At 46.5% G+C, this 14236-nt stretch overlaps 1 protein-coding gene across 5 annotated transcripts in view; it reads left to right on the top strand.

Moving 5' to 3' along the window:
• LOC149372630 (sodium- and chloride-dependent glycine transporter 1-like) overlaps positions 1-14236 on the top strand; it is a 143894-nt gene that overhangs the window by 106423 nt on the left and 23235 nt on the right. For all 5 annotated transcript variants that reach the window (XM_089567159.1, XM_089567157.1, XM_089567160.1 and 2 more), the window contains exon 2: positions 13434-13644. In XM_089567159.1, the coding sequence (XP_089423285.1) occupies positions 13434-13644 (211 nt within the window). The remainder of the gene's footprint in view (positions 1-13433; positions 13645-14236) is intronic.

Genomic DNA, 14236 nt, shown 5'->3' on the forward strand with positions numbered 1-14236 from the left:
TCCAATCGTTTATTGTGCGCGGAAAGTAAGAGTATTTAAACGAGTTTGTTTTTGCAAAATATGGTGTTAGGGCATGGGAATGTTGGTGACGGGTTTTTCGTGTAGTCGAAGGTGTAACATAAGGTGAAGAAGAAATTCCAAACTTTCCCTGGATGAGTGAATGAAGAAACATTAATCGAGCAGTTTTCCGTCTGATATGAAGAGGTTTAATTTCGTTGGAGGCCATTCCGAAACCGTCGTGTCCAGAGCTAGGAGGCATTTAAGACTTCGGCGCAAATCATTTTATATAGTGATCATGTAGTTGAGGTCAAAATTAAATTTGGGGCTGAGGAAAGATAGCCACTGCGAACATATTTATTTGGTGTGATCATTTCCACTAAGATTTCATGTTCAGTTTATTAAAGAAATTATCTTTTTTACCTTGACACAGTATGAGCTTGTGCACAGAAAGGCAGATGTAAGAGAAAGTAGGCTGCAATATCAATATTAGCGAAAGAAATATATTGTTATTTGTTTTTGTTTTCTTTCAAATTCTGACAGTTTTTCTTTTGAACGGTGTGTAAGAAATTCATCAACTGAACACGCCAAAGGAACAGCGGGGCTGGGTTTGGTTGTAGGCAGCTTTATATCAGTTCAACATGTTATGGTTTTATTTCTTGCTCGTGCTAATATCAAATATTTTTGTCTGCAATTAGCACGTGAAAAAATGAAACCGCCATAGCAAATAATTCACGCTATCAATGAACCCCTTAATTAAGAATACAACCAACGCCTATATGTAGCCTTCATAGGTTACAAGAAAGCATTTCATTAAATCAAAGGGCGGAGCGAATTTGGCAGGTTCTCTCAGGTCATGAATGGCAGTTTACCAATATCCCTCAAGAGAAAAGTACACAACAGCTGTATCTTAACGGAACTCACCTTTGGGGCGGAAGCGGGGAGGCTAACGAAAAGGGTTCAACTTATGTTAAAGGGAGGGTGAAATGGTTTTTTGACAATTCGAGGTTATTCGAGAATTCGAATCTATGAAGCTTGTTGGCAATGCATGCTGAGTAGTTTTGCGCTAGCATTTAAAATGGCGACGCGATCTCCGATTAAAACCACGACGATTTTCAGGCTTCTCCTCACTGCTTTGGCGGAGTGCGGGGAAACTCGAGGTGATGTCATAACTGTTTACATTTTAGATATCCACTGCCTTCGTCTACATGCTGCCATGCGTCTTCCGATGCCGCCAAGCAATGCTTCATGAGCTTCACCTTCGACGACATTCTTTTTCATCCTTGAAGCAACGGCTTCTTCGCTAGAAACTTAGCGCCGCCGCACGTGACGTCATCACTGGAGCCTCTGCCTGTCGCTGTGCACTGCAGAGAAGCCTGAACACCGATGTCCCTTTAATCGGCGATTACATCACCATTTCAAATCGTAGCCCAAAAAAATTTCGCATGCTTTACCTGCAAGTTTCAAGCATTTGGCTCGGCTAAAATCATCGAATTCTAAAAACTCTTCAGTTGCCCTTTAAGGACAACGCAACGAGCTATGGAAAGAAAAATGATCGGAGTAAGGTTAAGAGATAGAGGAGGGCAGAGTTTGCCAGGGAACAAACGCTGGTTGATGGCATCCCAGTCGAAGTGGAAAGGAAGAAATGGCCTTGAACAGGGCATGCAAATGGAAGAAAAGAATAACCGACAGTCGTTAAGGATAACGGGCTGGTTTTAAAGAAAAGGCAAGCGTAGCAAGGGGTGGCAGAAAGTTAGGTTTAAGGATAAGACTGATAAGTTTGCGGGGAAGGACAAGGCTAATTGGTGAGATATGGGAACATGGCTATGCCCCTGCAGTGAGCATAGTCATGCTGCTGCCGATGATAATGATGAGTAGCTAAAATCAGTCAAGCGTCCTGATCTCCGTATAGGGCTCTCGTAATGCCCACGTGTACTCTAATAAAGAAAAGAATCCTCTGCTGAAAAGTTCGGTGCAGTGAAAAAAAAAAGGTACACAAAAGCTGCAAGATATGACCGATCTTCGGTACTGAAGGCCGTTTGTCTGTGAAAGGTTTTGCATCGCTTTAGTGTCTTTCGTAAGACACCATTGACAGAAGAATAGATCTGTCAGTATCATAGTAGGCTTACGGAGAGACTGATATTTCTCAATAGAAATAACTATATAAGAAGTAATTTGATTGCCATTTTCATAAATTTGCTTGTTTTCGCTACAGGCAACCAACCTTAGGCCGCGCGCATAGCCCATTGTCCATGTTTTTTTTTTCTTTTTACCCCATTTCTCTTGATGTGGCATTCCTCTTGCGCAAGAACGATGTCCTCATCTCTGAGCAGACCACTGAGCCAAGTAGAATCATCATGTTTTCGGGTTTCAACGCGAAAAGGCGTTATGTAATGTAAAAGCGTTCGGCTGCATTTATTTTGCTCTCCTGAGCGGCTAACAAAGCGACGCTGAAAGTCGACTGCACCATTGCCCAACTTTTGATATGGCCGCCTCGCGGTATAGACAGCTGATTTTTACTTTCTTGTCTTCTTTCCAACAACAACAAAAACTAGAGGGGCTGAAACTTCGTTTAATATGTAGATTCACGTTACATTCGAGACCTTCGAAACAGCGGCCCCACAAGTGCACTCGTAAACAGTAGCTGGTTTGTTTTTCCAGAACCAGAAGTAGTTACATAAACACTCTTGCTAAACCGCAGGTGATCTTTTAAGGAAAAAACAGCACCAGCAGAACTACACAGTCATGTAGCAGAGCTTTCGTCAGCCAATACTAGGGTCTTATTCCATGCATTTCTTTATTGTATGATTTCTGCTCCGATTGATCTCCGTAACCTAGCGGTTAGTAAGGCTACATTCGGAATTTTTAATGTATTTCATTAAAGTATCGCTGCTACTATTATGAAAGGCTTAAAAGCTGCCTCCTTCTTTGCCACAATATGCCTTAGATCTCCCATTTTATTTTATAAAGCGTGCTCTACCACGCTCATGCGAAAGAAAGGTTTCGCAAGTAAATCTCCAACGCGCATGGTGAGGAGCTGGGCTAGTTTTGACAGCTAAATCAGCTGGAAGAAATTGTGTGCTTTGTCTACTTTCTTCAGCTGTGTTTCCCCACAGCTTTTCGCTTCTGTCTGCAAAAGAAAGTGCAGGTCGTCTTCCCCAGTCCAAATGGGAGAGAGAGAGAGGAATTTTAATGAGAGGAAAAGGAGAGGTCGGCCGGTGGTAACATGGCCCTGGCCTGCTACTGCAGTGAGGATTCATTAACGTCGATAGGGTAGTCAGGTTTAGCATGCACGCCCCTGTCAGTAGGCACAACGACGCTGTGTGCCGGCGTTTCGTTTGAGAAGGACCAAACTTTTATACGTTTATTTTTTTCGGCCGCAACTGTTAGACGTCGATGACTACGACCCGCTCAGTTTTCGCACCGAAGAGGAGGAGGATGGAAAGGGTAGCGGCCCGCCGCGCGAAACCGTAGACCGCGTCACGAGGTGGTCACTGCGTCGCGCGCCGTGTACACACAGTACAGACAAGCCGCGCTCCCACGTCTCTCGTTTCATATCCGGTGGTAGCGGCAGTGCAGAGCACACAGACACACGCAGAAACGAAGCCACGTCGGTGGCGACGCCAGCAACGTCATCAGCTAGTTGCGGAGGTCGGCGCGCCGCTGCGGGCAGCGACGCGAGGCTCCGCGGCGTCTCTCGCAGCGGGCAGCCCGCGGGCGCGCGCCGAAGCGCGGCGCAGAAGCCTTCCTTCCTGCCTTCACTTTTTTTTTTTTCTCACGCTTCGCAGAGTCGGCTCTCCTCGCGTCCCTCCCCCTAGAGCCCTCCACTGTTGAGTCGCGGACTCCCCGCTGACGCCGACTCGTGCGTGTGTGTTGACGCTCTCAAAAAGAGCTCCGCCACTTCATTGGTCTGCCAAGCTCTCCACTCAGCTCTCAAAAAAAAAAAAAAAACGCACCGAACGAGTGTATCTGTTTATATATACGTGCGAGCTGCTCCAGATTTTTTATTTCTATATGTTGCCTGCCGTGCCATAAACTCCTCTCTATAGACCAACTGTTTCTTTGATGCTGTCTGAGAATAAAACAACCTTTAGTAGAGGTTTATCTTCGCTGTTTTCTTTTTCGCGCCTGCAAACAGTGTTTCGTCTCCGGTGCTTGTCCTTCGGTTCCCAGTACGATTGTACAAAACTGACCCCTTGTACAACTTACGTCCCTGTTTTGTGACTGCAGACGTTATTCGTATTCTTTTTCTTTATTTCGGTTAGGTACCACTTCAGCTTTTTTTTTTTTTTCGAAAGCGCGCAATTTCTTTGGATCTCCCGTTAGTGCCTGCCCGCCGTCAACTAAGTTTGCTGTCCTGATGGCGCCTTTGAACGGGCGTGAGTGCGTTTGCACGAATGCCAGGCTGTCGGGCTCCCGGCAAAAAAGGCGGAAAAAAACGGGCCATGTACACAATCTCATCTTCCGAGAGCAATCGATACGGGTTCGAGTCAATATTCCGCATTTAGCCTGTCGCTGAGCCTTTCCTGTGCGTTGCTGAGCGGGGCCCACAGAGCAGTGCCCTGCGAATGCACGGAACGCCTGCCATTTTCCGCATGCTTAATCAGTTAGGGTGGAGCGTACCTTGCTAAATAAACTGAGCAGTAAATACATGCAGGAAAGGAACAAATTAATGGTGCCATAGTCGATTGAGTGCGGGATACGGTTCAATCGGTTGCGAGGATACGGGGCCACAACTGGCGAAGGACAGGGTTAAATTGGAGAGACATGGGAGAGGCCTTTGCCCTGCACAGTCAGGCTGATGATGATGAATGATGATGAGTCGATTGAGCAGTTCCTCCTTGTCACGTTAGGCGATGAAGGTTATTTGGGGACTATGAAAACGAGTGCGTGCGCGTGAATATCCGGTACGCTAGTTAGGAGAAGCGGCGTAAGAAAGACTCACGTTAAGTATTTACCCTTCATACAAAAGTCAGATATTGGCTTCAGTGATCACGTCTCTTTTTCAAACTCAAAGCGCGCCGCACTTGTGATGTGTGACGTTCTGTTGCTACCTCCGATTCCTCAATGCCATAGAACATCGGGATATATGTTCAGTGGTGTAGATGGTCTTTATCCATTGTCTTTACACCTAAGTTCTACCTGTGCCTTGCTTGCAGCGTCGAACCGCGAATTCAGATTTTCAAACCGTGTTCCTTTCCTCCAAGTATAGCTGTCTTTTTACAGCACGTCTCTCGTCCTGGTGTGGTAATTTCTTTTTTTTTCTCACAGCCTATTTCGTGTAGAGCGCCCCGAAAAGCCACCAGTGCTGCATACTCGCTGCGCCAATAGAAAAAGGTTTGAATATCAGCAACATCACTCCCCTTAAACCTTGTAATGACCACTGTGCTATTATGCTTTTAGCTGCTCTTTGTTTTTTTATTCATGTCTGAGTGATGTTTAACACATGGACGGTGCTCTTGATTTTAAACTTAACAACTGAATGATGGAGCCCACCGCAGCTCCACTGCAGTAGGACGGTTTCTACCAGCTTAGGCACGGTTATACGCCGACAGTTGAAGTGTAAATATAACTACGTGCAAGCATTAAAGCTTCTACGTCTTATTAAAGCTTCTATCTGCTTACTTCGACATACAAAGTTTCTAATCAATCATCTTTCAGGTGTCAACGAATTACACCACTAATTTCCCATTAATCAACACCACGAATTATAAAATAAAAAAAATTTCAATGCTTTATTTGCATTCAATGAGTGCTGGCTTCTTTCATATGTATACAAATACCGATGTAGGTATACATACCTTTAAACGTATACGCATGCATGCGTATGAGACAAACGTTTGCAGGATGTGGGTTCGGGAAAAATAAATTTATTGTGGTGCGATTAGGCACAGCAAGTCAATTAAATGCGCAGAAACGCGAAAAGACATGCGTTCTCTATTTGCTACAGTTACAGAAAAGAGTAAAAAGGGAGCAAACTGTTCCCTAGCGCACTCTCTTTGATGCAAGCTTACTCTCTAACTCTACTCTCTAACACCATCTGACGGGCTATCGAAGCAACGCAAAAAGGGTTTTTTTTTCCCCGCTCATCCGCATCCCGAAAACTTTTGTGCATGACTGTACGTATATTATGGGAATGCGCCTTGACAGCAAATACGAGTATGTACGTGAAAGATGCTGAAACGTGCCAACACTGTATCAACGAAACCATTTGGTCCAATATTTTTATGCCGCGCTCCCGCGCGCATGAGAGTTGCTTGTAGGTGCAATTCTGTAGTTGCCCGAGTCACCGCTGTACTTCTCATATGTGCAGAATCTGCGACGTTGCGGGAAGGCGCCGAGTTTGTATCGATTGAGGCTGGCGGCGGGCGGGCGCGGTTTAATCATCCTGCTCGATTCCACGCTGTCGATGAGCGACGAACTCTCCGTTTAAATTCTGCGCCTCTAACTCGCCTTAAGTTGCCCAGCCAGCGGTACTTACGTGTCGTTACTAAACCGTATTTGCATACCTGTGCGAGCGGGTGTTTCACTGCATAGCAGTGCTGAGTTGCAGCAAAGAGCCACGAAGTGCTTTTAGAGGCACAACGCAAGCAAGTGGCTCCACGCAGCGCTGCGTCTGCGCTCCATTTGGCTCTCATGAGGTGAGGCTTTGAGGTGAGACAGGCAGAAGGGTGGAATCTACGTACTGTTAGAACCAAGGGTTCTTTTCTCACACATCCACCTAGAAATTAATCAGAATGGAAAAATTAGGTCGTCCGACATTTTAATCTATTGTTAATCCTGGTCTGCTGAATATTCTAAAGGTTATATCTACTTTAGAGGTGACGAGCTGGCGGATGTATTGAAAGCTTTTTTCAGGTGTGAAGGACAGGTTTAGCGGGTTGTTTCAGGTGCAGACCACAGAGTTCCAACGTTGCAGGAAGAACAAGACTAAGAAAGTGAATTTATTTAGGGAAAAAAAAAGAGGTTAGGGAGAAACCATATATCCAGACCTCCTTCACCTTAAATGCTACGACTTACTGAGGGACATCTCGTGAGTGTTGAGCTGCTCCTGAGCGGCTTCTGTGCACAAGGGCGAGAATTCCTTTGAATATTCAAGTTATACTCTGCGTGTTATTTTCGGCGCAGAATCCAGTAGTGCTGCGGCTTGTACTACCGTAACCTCGGGTATAAATCCTGCGGGCTATACATGCTTTTTGCGGACTATCTGTAAGTGCAGTTTCTACTGAATATTTTCTTCAGTATCATCCAATATAGCATCATATGTCCAAAGCGATTCTATTACCAAGTTTTGGTGCTTCTTTTACTACCTAGTAGCTGGATGGTTCTACGAGTGCTTGCCTGCATAAGTTCCTATCTTATGAACCTACGCAGAACTGTGCAAGTGGACGGCGAAATCCTGGAAGGCGATTCCTTTCCATGATATCTTCGAACGATTCGCTAAACTTGGTCTGTTGAGTGTGCTCCATATGAAGAGAGTAGCAGCGAATATTCCGATGACAATGACGAGTCTTCCGACTTAAAAACGACGGACTTCCTTCATCTCCCACAAGTCAGATCACGCTCATTAGCACGTTCGCATGCATTTTAATGCGCTAGTAGTACACCCGGTCCCAGGTACGGGCAATTTAAAAAAAAAAAAAGAGTACTTTTTTTTTTCAGCCAGAATTCTGCCTTGAATTCACCGGACGTGGACAGTGCACTGGAAATTGCGGTACTTGCGGTGCGAAGAGCTGAACAAATTTTAGCATATGGCATACTGCTCTCCCTTCATTGGCATGAGTAATCAAATAAAAAAAATGTACAGAGAACACGTCGATCTGTTTCAACAAGATACTTCCAAAAACGCTTATCTCGGCGAAGCCTCAAATATTTCAATGCTGCGTCGATGCTCGTACGCACATATTTTCATTATGATTCGATAATACAAGAGCTCTACTGAGTAGTGATAGCCATGAGCGTACGCTGGAGCGCTAAGAAATGTTTTTTTGTCGCTTAAATCCCCCACATTTTCTTCAAAGGTTCCATCTTTGTTTAGAGAGCAAGAAAATAATACGAGCGGCTAAATAAGTCTCTACGCCCGGAAAAGCTTTATAATCCTCTTTCGTGAGCCTTACTATAAGCCGCCGAAAATAGAATCCTTTGTGACCGCTTCATTTTCTCCGTTTTCCGTATACCTCCAAAGCTGGTCCTCCTAGACGCCTAAGTTTTCTGCGCGACCGTAGTAGTTTTGTTTGCGCTAAATATTTTACATTCTGGTAGTGAGAAATTCGGGAAAGACTTGTATTGCCGAGGTCTGTATGACGCTTCCTGAGAAAATCCCCTTATGTGTGCTCGCCTATTCAGCTTCTTTGCGCTCAAGCGGCTTATACCCTGTCACGAGGCTCAAGAAATGAAGTGCAGATATGCAGGGATGCTGTGGTAGTTTCTATTTGATCCGCTCGATTGGCCTACCTGCAGCCTGCCATCCACCATGGCATACCAAGTGTCGCCGGTATAGCCAGCCTATGATGCTCGCTTGCAATTTACACTTCCAGCCAAGCATAAACCTGCGTGATCTAGCTTCAGCGTCCCAAAATCGTCGTACGTGCGCACCCATCTTTCTGTTTCGTAAGTCAACCTGTCCACCTGTGGATGGACACCCGACACTCGCTAACCAGCGGATGACGCTATAAACGCTTGTCCGGTCCGCGCCGCACCAGGCATCAAGAAAAGAAATCAAAGAGTGGTAAAGGGGGGGCGAAAGAAACGCACCAATGGCAAAAAGAAAAGGCGCGGCGAACGTCAAGAGCAAAAACGAGCCGCTCCGAAAGCCCATACAGCGTTCGCGCACGGTGACCGCTGACGCCATAAAGCGCTATCGCTTTTACGAGCCCCGCGGGCATGCGGAGGGACGGACGAACGAACAGGCGAGCCGATTCTCCGCGCGAGTTGCATATTGAGCGAACGTCGTTGCGTGCCTGCGCAAATGGCAGTAGCAGCGCGCTTCGCTATATACGTGACCGCGTTGATCTCCAACGCCAGGCGCGTCCCTTGTGCCCGTGCCAAGCGGTTTTTTTTTTTTTTATTTCGCGGCGCATCTTCGTATTGCGAAGCAGCGGTGTCGACGTGTCTCGTCGCCACCTTCTCGACCGACCCGCCCTTCCTAGTTCCTAAGGGCCTGCCCGAGTAGACTTTCGAGAAAACGGACGATTCGGCGTGGGCACGATGTTCCTTTTTGCTGGTCGTTATTTTGCCGCTGAGACCGTTTTCACTCCATCTTTCTCAACGGTGCAATCGAATGCTGCAATCGCAGTTCAAGAAAAACGGGCTGCTGCGTGGTTTTCTTTTTATTTTTGTTTTGTTATACGTACTGTTCGATGCGATTGCAAGGAGAAATGACCTATTTTTCATCTGTGGAGGAACTCCCGTTTTTTGTTGTAATATTTTCGAGTAGGTGTATTTCTCGTCCTACGTGACCGACTAAGAGCGGTTTTATCCCTTTTCGGCAATATTTCTTCAATTCGTTTTTTTTTCTTTCACGTTTAAGCTTTTGCCGCGGGGAGGTTTTCGTCAAGGCTATCTCTCGGCTTCTCCTCTTCATTGAATGTGTGAATTCTATCATAAGGGCTATTTCGGCCGCACTTCATCCCCTTTACTTCTTTTGAAAAAGAAATAAACTTTACAAGAAGGCGAAAATGCTCGACAGGTTTAACAGAGCAGGCCAAAATGGCGTCTTGACTTCTCTTCGCATTTTCACTGTAAGTAAATTAGGCAAAAATCAACTATGTTTACCTAGTTTTCTCAGCCGTCGAGATGTATATATTCCTGGATGAACTCATTACGAGCCGATACACTACTCTAGTAGAATGAAACTCAAGAAAGCAGCGGTAAATGCCTCTCAAATGAAACCCTCCAGCTAATGACATCGACCGATTGTCACTCAGAGCAATTCCACACGTGCCCTTTGTTCTCTATCACAAAACGGGTCAACTGAATCTTACGCTATGGTCAGGCTACTATACTGAAGCTAAGTAGCCGTCAATATGCATGACGTCCTTCAGCCATGAAAAAAATCGAGAGCGCGAAACAAAGATGGTTTTCACGGCATTACAACCGATAATCCTTCTAACGTTCCTTCTTGGAAAAAAAAAAAAGATAAAGAGCTCTGCCTCGTGCCTCTCCCTAAAATCCTTCTTGTCCGAGAGGGAGAACGTCGCCATACGGCCGCGAACGGTCGCCAGAGAACGAACGAAGCGAAGAGCTCGGGGGAGAAAAGGGACTCCGCTCCCCAGTCGGCTAAAGGCCGCCTGAGCGTCATCGTGGCGCTTCTCCCCGTCGGCGGCTGACCCAGTTCTTCCCGGGCACAAAAGCGTGACTGCGGCCGTACCCTCGTTTTCCTTTGTGACCCGCTTCTTCCTCGTGTCACCGAGAACACTCCCGCCCTTTTTACCTTTCGTTTTGTTCTTCCCAGTGAGCTGTGTTTCTTTTCTTCCTTCCCGTTTCGACACACCGTGGGGTGTGTCTGAAGAGGAAAGCCCGGAGCGTTAAAGGGTGAGCTAGATACTCAGACGAAAAGAAAAAGCAAAATAAAGCAGACGATGTACGTCGGCGTAGAGGGAGCGTAAGGAGTACGTGGGGAGTGGAGGAACTGGTAGGCAACGCTCAAAATGGGGAAGAGTGTCCTTGTCCGTATGCACGGTTAGGGGCCGTCGCCGCCCGCGCAACGCCTCGTCGCCGAGTTCGACGTCAATGATTTGATGATTTATAGAGGGCGAGCTACGAGGACAGGGAAGAAGAAAAGGAAAAAAAGATTGAGAAAGCTGTCGCGCGAGTTGAACAGCGTTAACATTAAAAAGCTTTTAACGACGCATTGTACCGTGTCTCCCTCCGCACTCATGGTCTCACTTGGTTTGCTTTTGCCATGAAACAGGACGTCCCGCGAAGTTGCGTCCCTCGACACCTCCTCCGGCTGTGTAGGAATAATGGTTTCTACGCGCGACGTATCTGTCACGATTAGAGGAGGCGTGGGAGGGACGATGCGCGGCAGAAATTTAGCTCGTCGGTGGCTTTCTTGCTGGCGACGGGTTGCTCTCGAACGATTCGATGTTGGATTCTCGAGGACTGCTGTCGTCGTACTGGTACCCCGGTTTGGAGAGTAATAAGTTACTCGGATTTCGGCTGATGTTCTTTTTCTCTTTATCTCCATCCAATTAGGATGGAGATAAAGAGAAACGCCATGTCGGCATTTTCTTTTGCATATGCTACCGACATTTTCTCGATCGTGTTGCAAGCTTTTTCTCTGCGTAATCAATACAAAGTTCTAAGTGCACTTATTAATAAAAATACGAAGAAAATAATATTTCAGATTTCCGCTACGCTAATGGAGTCTTAAGCTCGTACCTGACAACGCATTTTCATGTACCTCTAAGAATAGTTTCTTTTCACCGATACTTATTTTTTCTTTCTCTAATCAAAGGTTGACTTTAAAGATAGATTTAATTCGGAGAAAGGTCACGAACAGTAGTGCGTTTGGCATCTCTGAAAGCCATTGAATTCTTCACCCTTATTTGCATTTTAACAAGAGTCTCATTTAAGGACTACTAAAGCCGTTGTTTCTCTTCACGGAAGTATTGACGCTTAACGAAGCAAGGAGTGGGCAGGTACCTGAATGATAACCTCTCAGCATCGCTAACCTCAAAGGACGAAGATGCGTCAAAGGCGCGCCTGTGCTTTATTTAAAGACGACGGCTAATGGACCTATGAAACGAGTGTAACAGCGAAGATGACAGGCGTTAAACCATCAACGCTGACTGAGTGGAGCTAAAATAGCTAAACCAGAGACTAAAGGCAAGACTAAAGGATGAGCAAGCCCAGTACGTAAACGCGACGGTTTGTCGTTAACTAGACGCTGGTTCAGTCGTCTCCCTGTAGATGCATGAATGGAGTGCATACAAAGTGCGGTAAAATAGACAGCCGGTCTGAGGCCGAAGTATGCAGTCTGAATGCACTGCAGCGTTACGTGCTCTGCCTTGATGAATTCTTTCCGCGGGATGGCGCTGCATAGCTTCCAATAGAAATCTTTAAAAATAATATATAAGCAAAAGAAGCCATGCACTTATATTAAAGAGCAAGGTTTTAAGAAAACTTAAAGGACAGTACTCTGACGTTCGAGGCTAGATCTGGCTACCTTAGCACGAGAAGCTTTGATAGAAAATATCCTCAAGATGACTGAGCAACACGGCCTAGCGAAGTATAGAAGTCACGTATAACGTGCGGAAATGTTATAAAAGTTTCCAGTCGCGTTTTTTTAGAATTTCGTGGGGCCCATTTCGGGCCACAAGTGGCCGCGTTCAACTCCTTCAGGTTTTGTGACTGAGGGATTGATTGAAAACGAGAAGAGAAATCTGCGAGATTTTATTGCTAAAACCTTCACTTTTGAGCCTCTGGGGCGCCGCAGGCGCGAACACAGTCCAGGCTAGATTGTCCCCCGTAATCCCTCTTATCACGCTCTGCCGCTTTTAGAGACGGCAAAAACGACATGCGCAGTTTCGATTCGATCTATTCATAGGTTGCATATCCGACATTGATTGTAGTTTTCTCCAATTTAAATCAAAGCGTCACGCATTGATCCTGCATCGCTTGCCCAAATCGTAACTATCAAACCAGGGGCAAGAGCCTTTTACAAGGGCACCAGGCGGGATGCGGCTTTTTGCCGCTGGTGCCTTCAGCTAATGCTCTCGATGACCGATGGTGATGATCAGAGGCAACGATCTTTGCCGCCATACTCTGCGCGCAGTGCCCCCATCAGCGAATGCCTAGTTCGATCAAGCAAAGCCATTACGGAGCTTTTATCCTGGAGACGCTTTGGTGCGTTTGCGCTTCTCAAAGTTATGCAACGTTAGGACGGCCTGTATTTTACGACACTGCGAAGAATCCAAGCCAATATTTGCTCCTGCTAGTGCCCTCGGATCAGCTTTGCTGTGCTCTTTAGTGTGTGATCCTAAGGGACCGTTTTCATCGCGCGACGTCTAAAATCCAAGGCGTTTGAGCTTAAGAAATGACGCTGATCGTGTTGGTGCATATTCTCAGGCAGGGAGAGAGCGACAGCCTATAAAAGGAATGCAAGGAGGTTAACCGGACTGTGGCGGTGCCGTTTGCTGTTCTCCACTTGGGAAAGGAGAAGAGATCAAAAGGAGGGAAGTAGAGAGTAGAGGACATATATCACGCTCACAAAAGAGTGCGCGCTTACAGGGAACAGTGTGTGTAAGCGGTGTCTCTGGCCTCTGGCCTCAAGAAGAGCATAAAAACTGGCTTTGTGTTCCATTGATCGATGAGGCCAGTGCGCAGCGATTTTGGCCCTCGTGGAGAGTGATCTGAGGAGCCAGCGTTAGGCCGGCCGGCTGCGCTTCTGCCGAGCCGGCGACCCTGAGCCCTTTCTCTCGCTGCCTTCGCAGAATGACATGGAGCAGGAGTTTCCACGGGTCAGCTCCCAGGTGCCGCTCTCCCCTCGGGGAGGCGAGGACGAGGAGCGGGGCTCGGACGGCGAGTACGTCGAACGCGGCACGTGGACCGGCCGCTTCGACTTCATCCTCTCACTTCTGGGATACTCCGTGGGACTGGGGAACGTCTGGCGGTTCCCCTACCTCGTCTACAGCAACGGGGGCGGTGCGTATGAAGGCGTAACAGGTGTCGAGCGCGTCCTAACCCTGCCATTCCACCTGGACAGATTTCAGGTGCGCCAGCGAAGAACAGTAGATATCATTTTTTTTTTAATAACTATTGCGCGAGCTAGAGCACGGCAAATGGCCCTTTTGAACTTGTAGTTCATTATTCTAAGCGTGTGATTTCCATTTCAACAAGCTTGTTTTGAAGTGCAGGAAATTAAATAGGTATATCATTTAATGATTGAACAAGCATTATTTTTTTCTTACTTAGCGCACATTGCGTGACCTGGGAATGACAAATATTAAAGAAATCTTTGAGCAAGTCTTAAGAGTTTGAGCTAGTGATCTCAACAAAGCGAGTTGGAGTAACAGCTCAGTTTGTCATTGGAATAAGACTAATAAGTGAGCGGACCTGCGGTTGCCAGCTTACGATATAGCTGAGACTTAGACATCCGGTCATAGGTTGCCTGGGCACGCTGACTGCGAACAAGTAAGCGCAGAAGCCCGCCGAAGAAGAATGTTCGTCTCCGAGTGAGAAAGTGTAGCCGAAATTATGTAGCTGAAATCTTAAAAACTGTGGTAGTAAAAATAGT

Source organism: Amblyomma mixtum, chromosome 1 (assembly GCF_055824585.1).
Source record: "Amblyomma mixtum isolate Tamu chromosome 1, ASM5582458v1, whole genome shotgun sequence".
NCBI lineage: Eukaryota > Metazoa > Arthropoda > Arachnida > Ixodida > Ixodidae > Amblyomma > Amblyomma mixtum.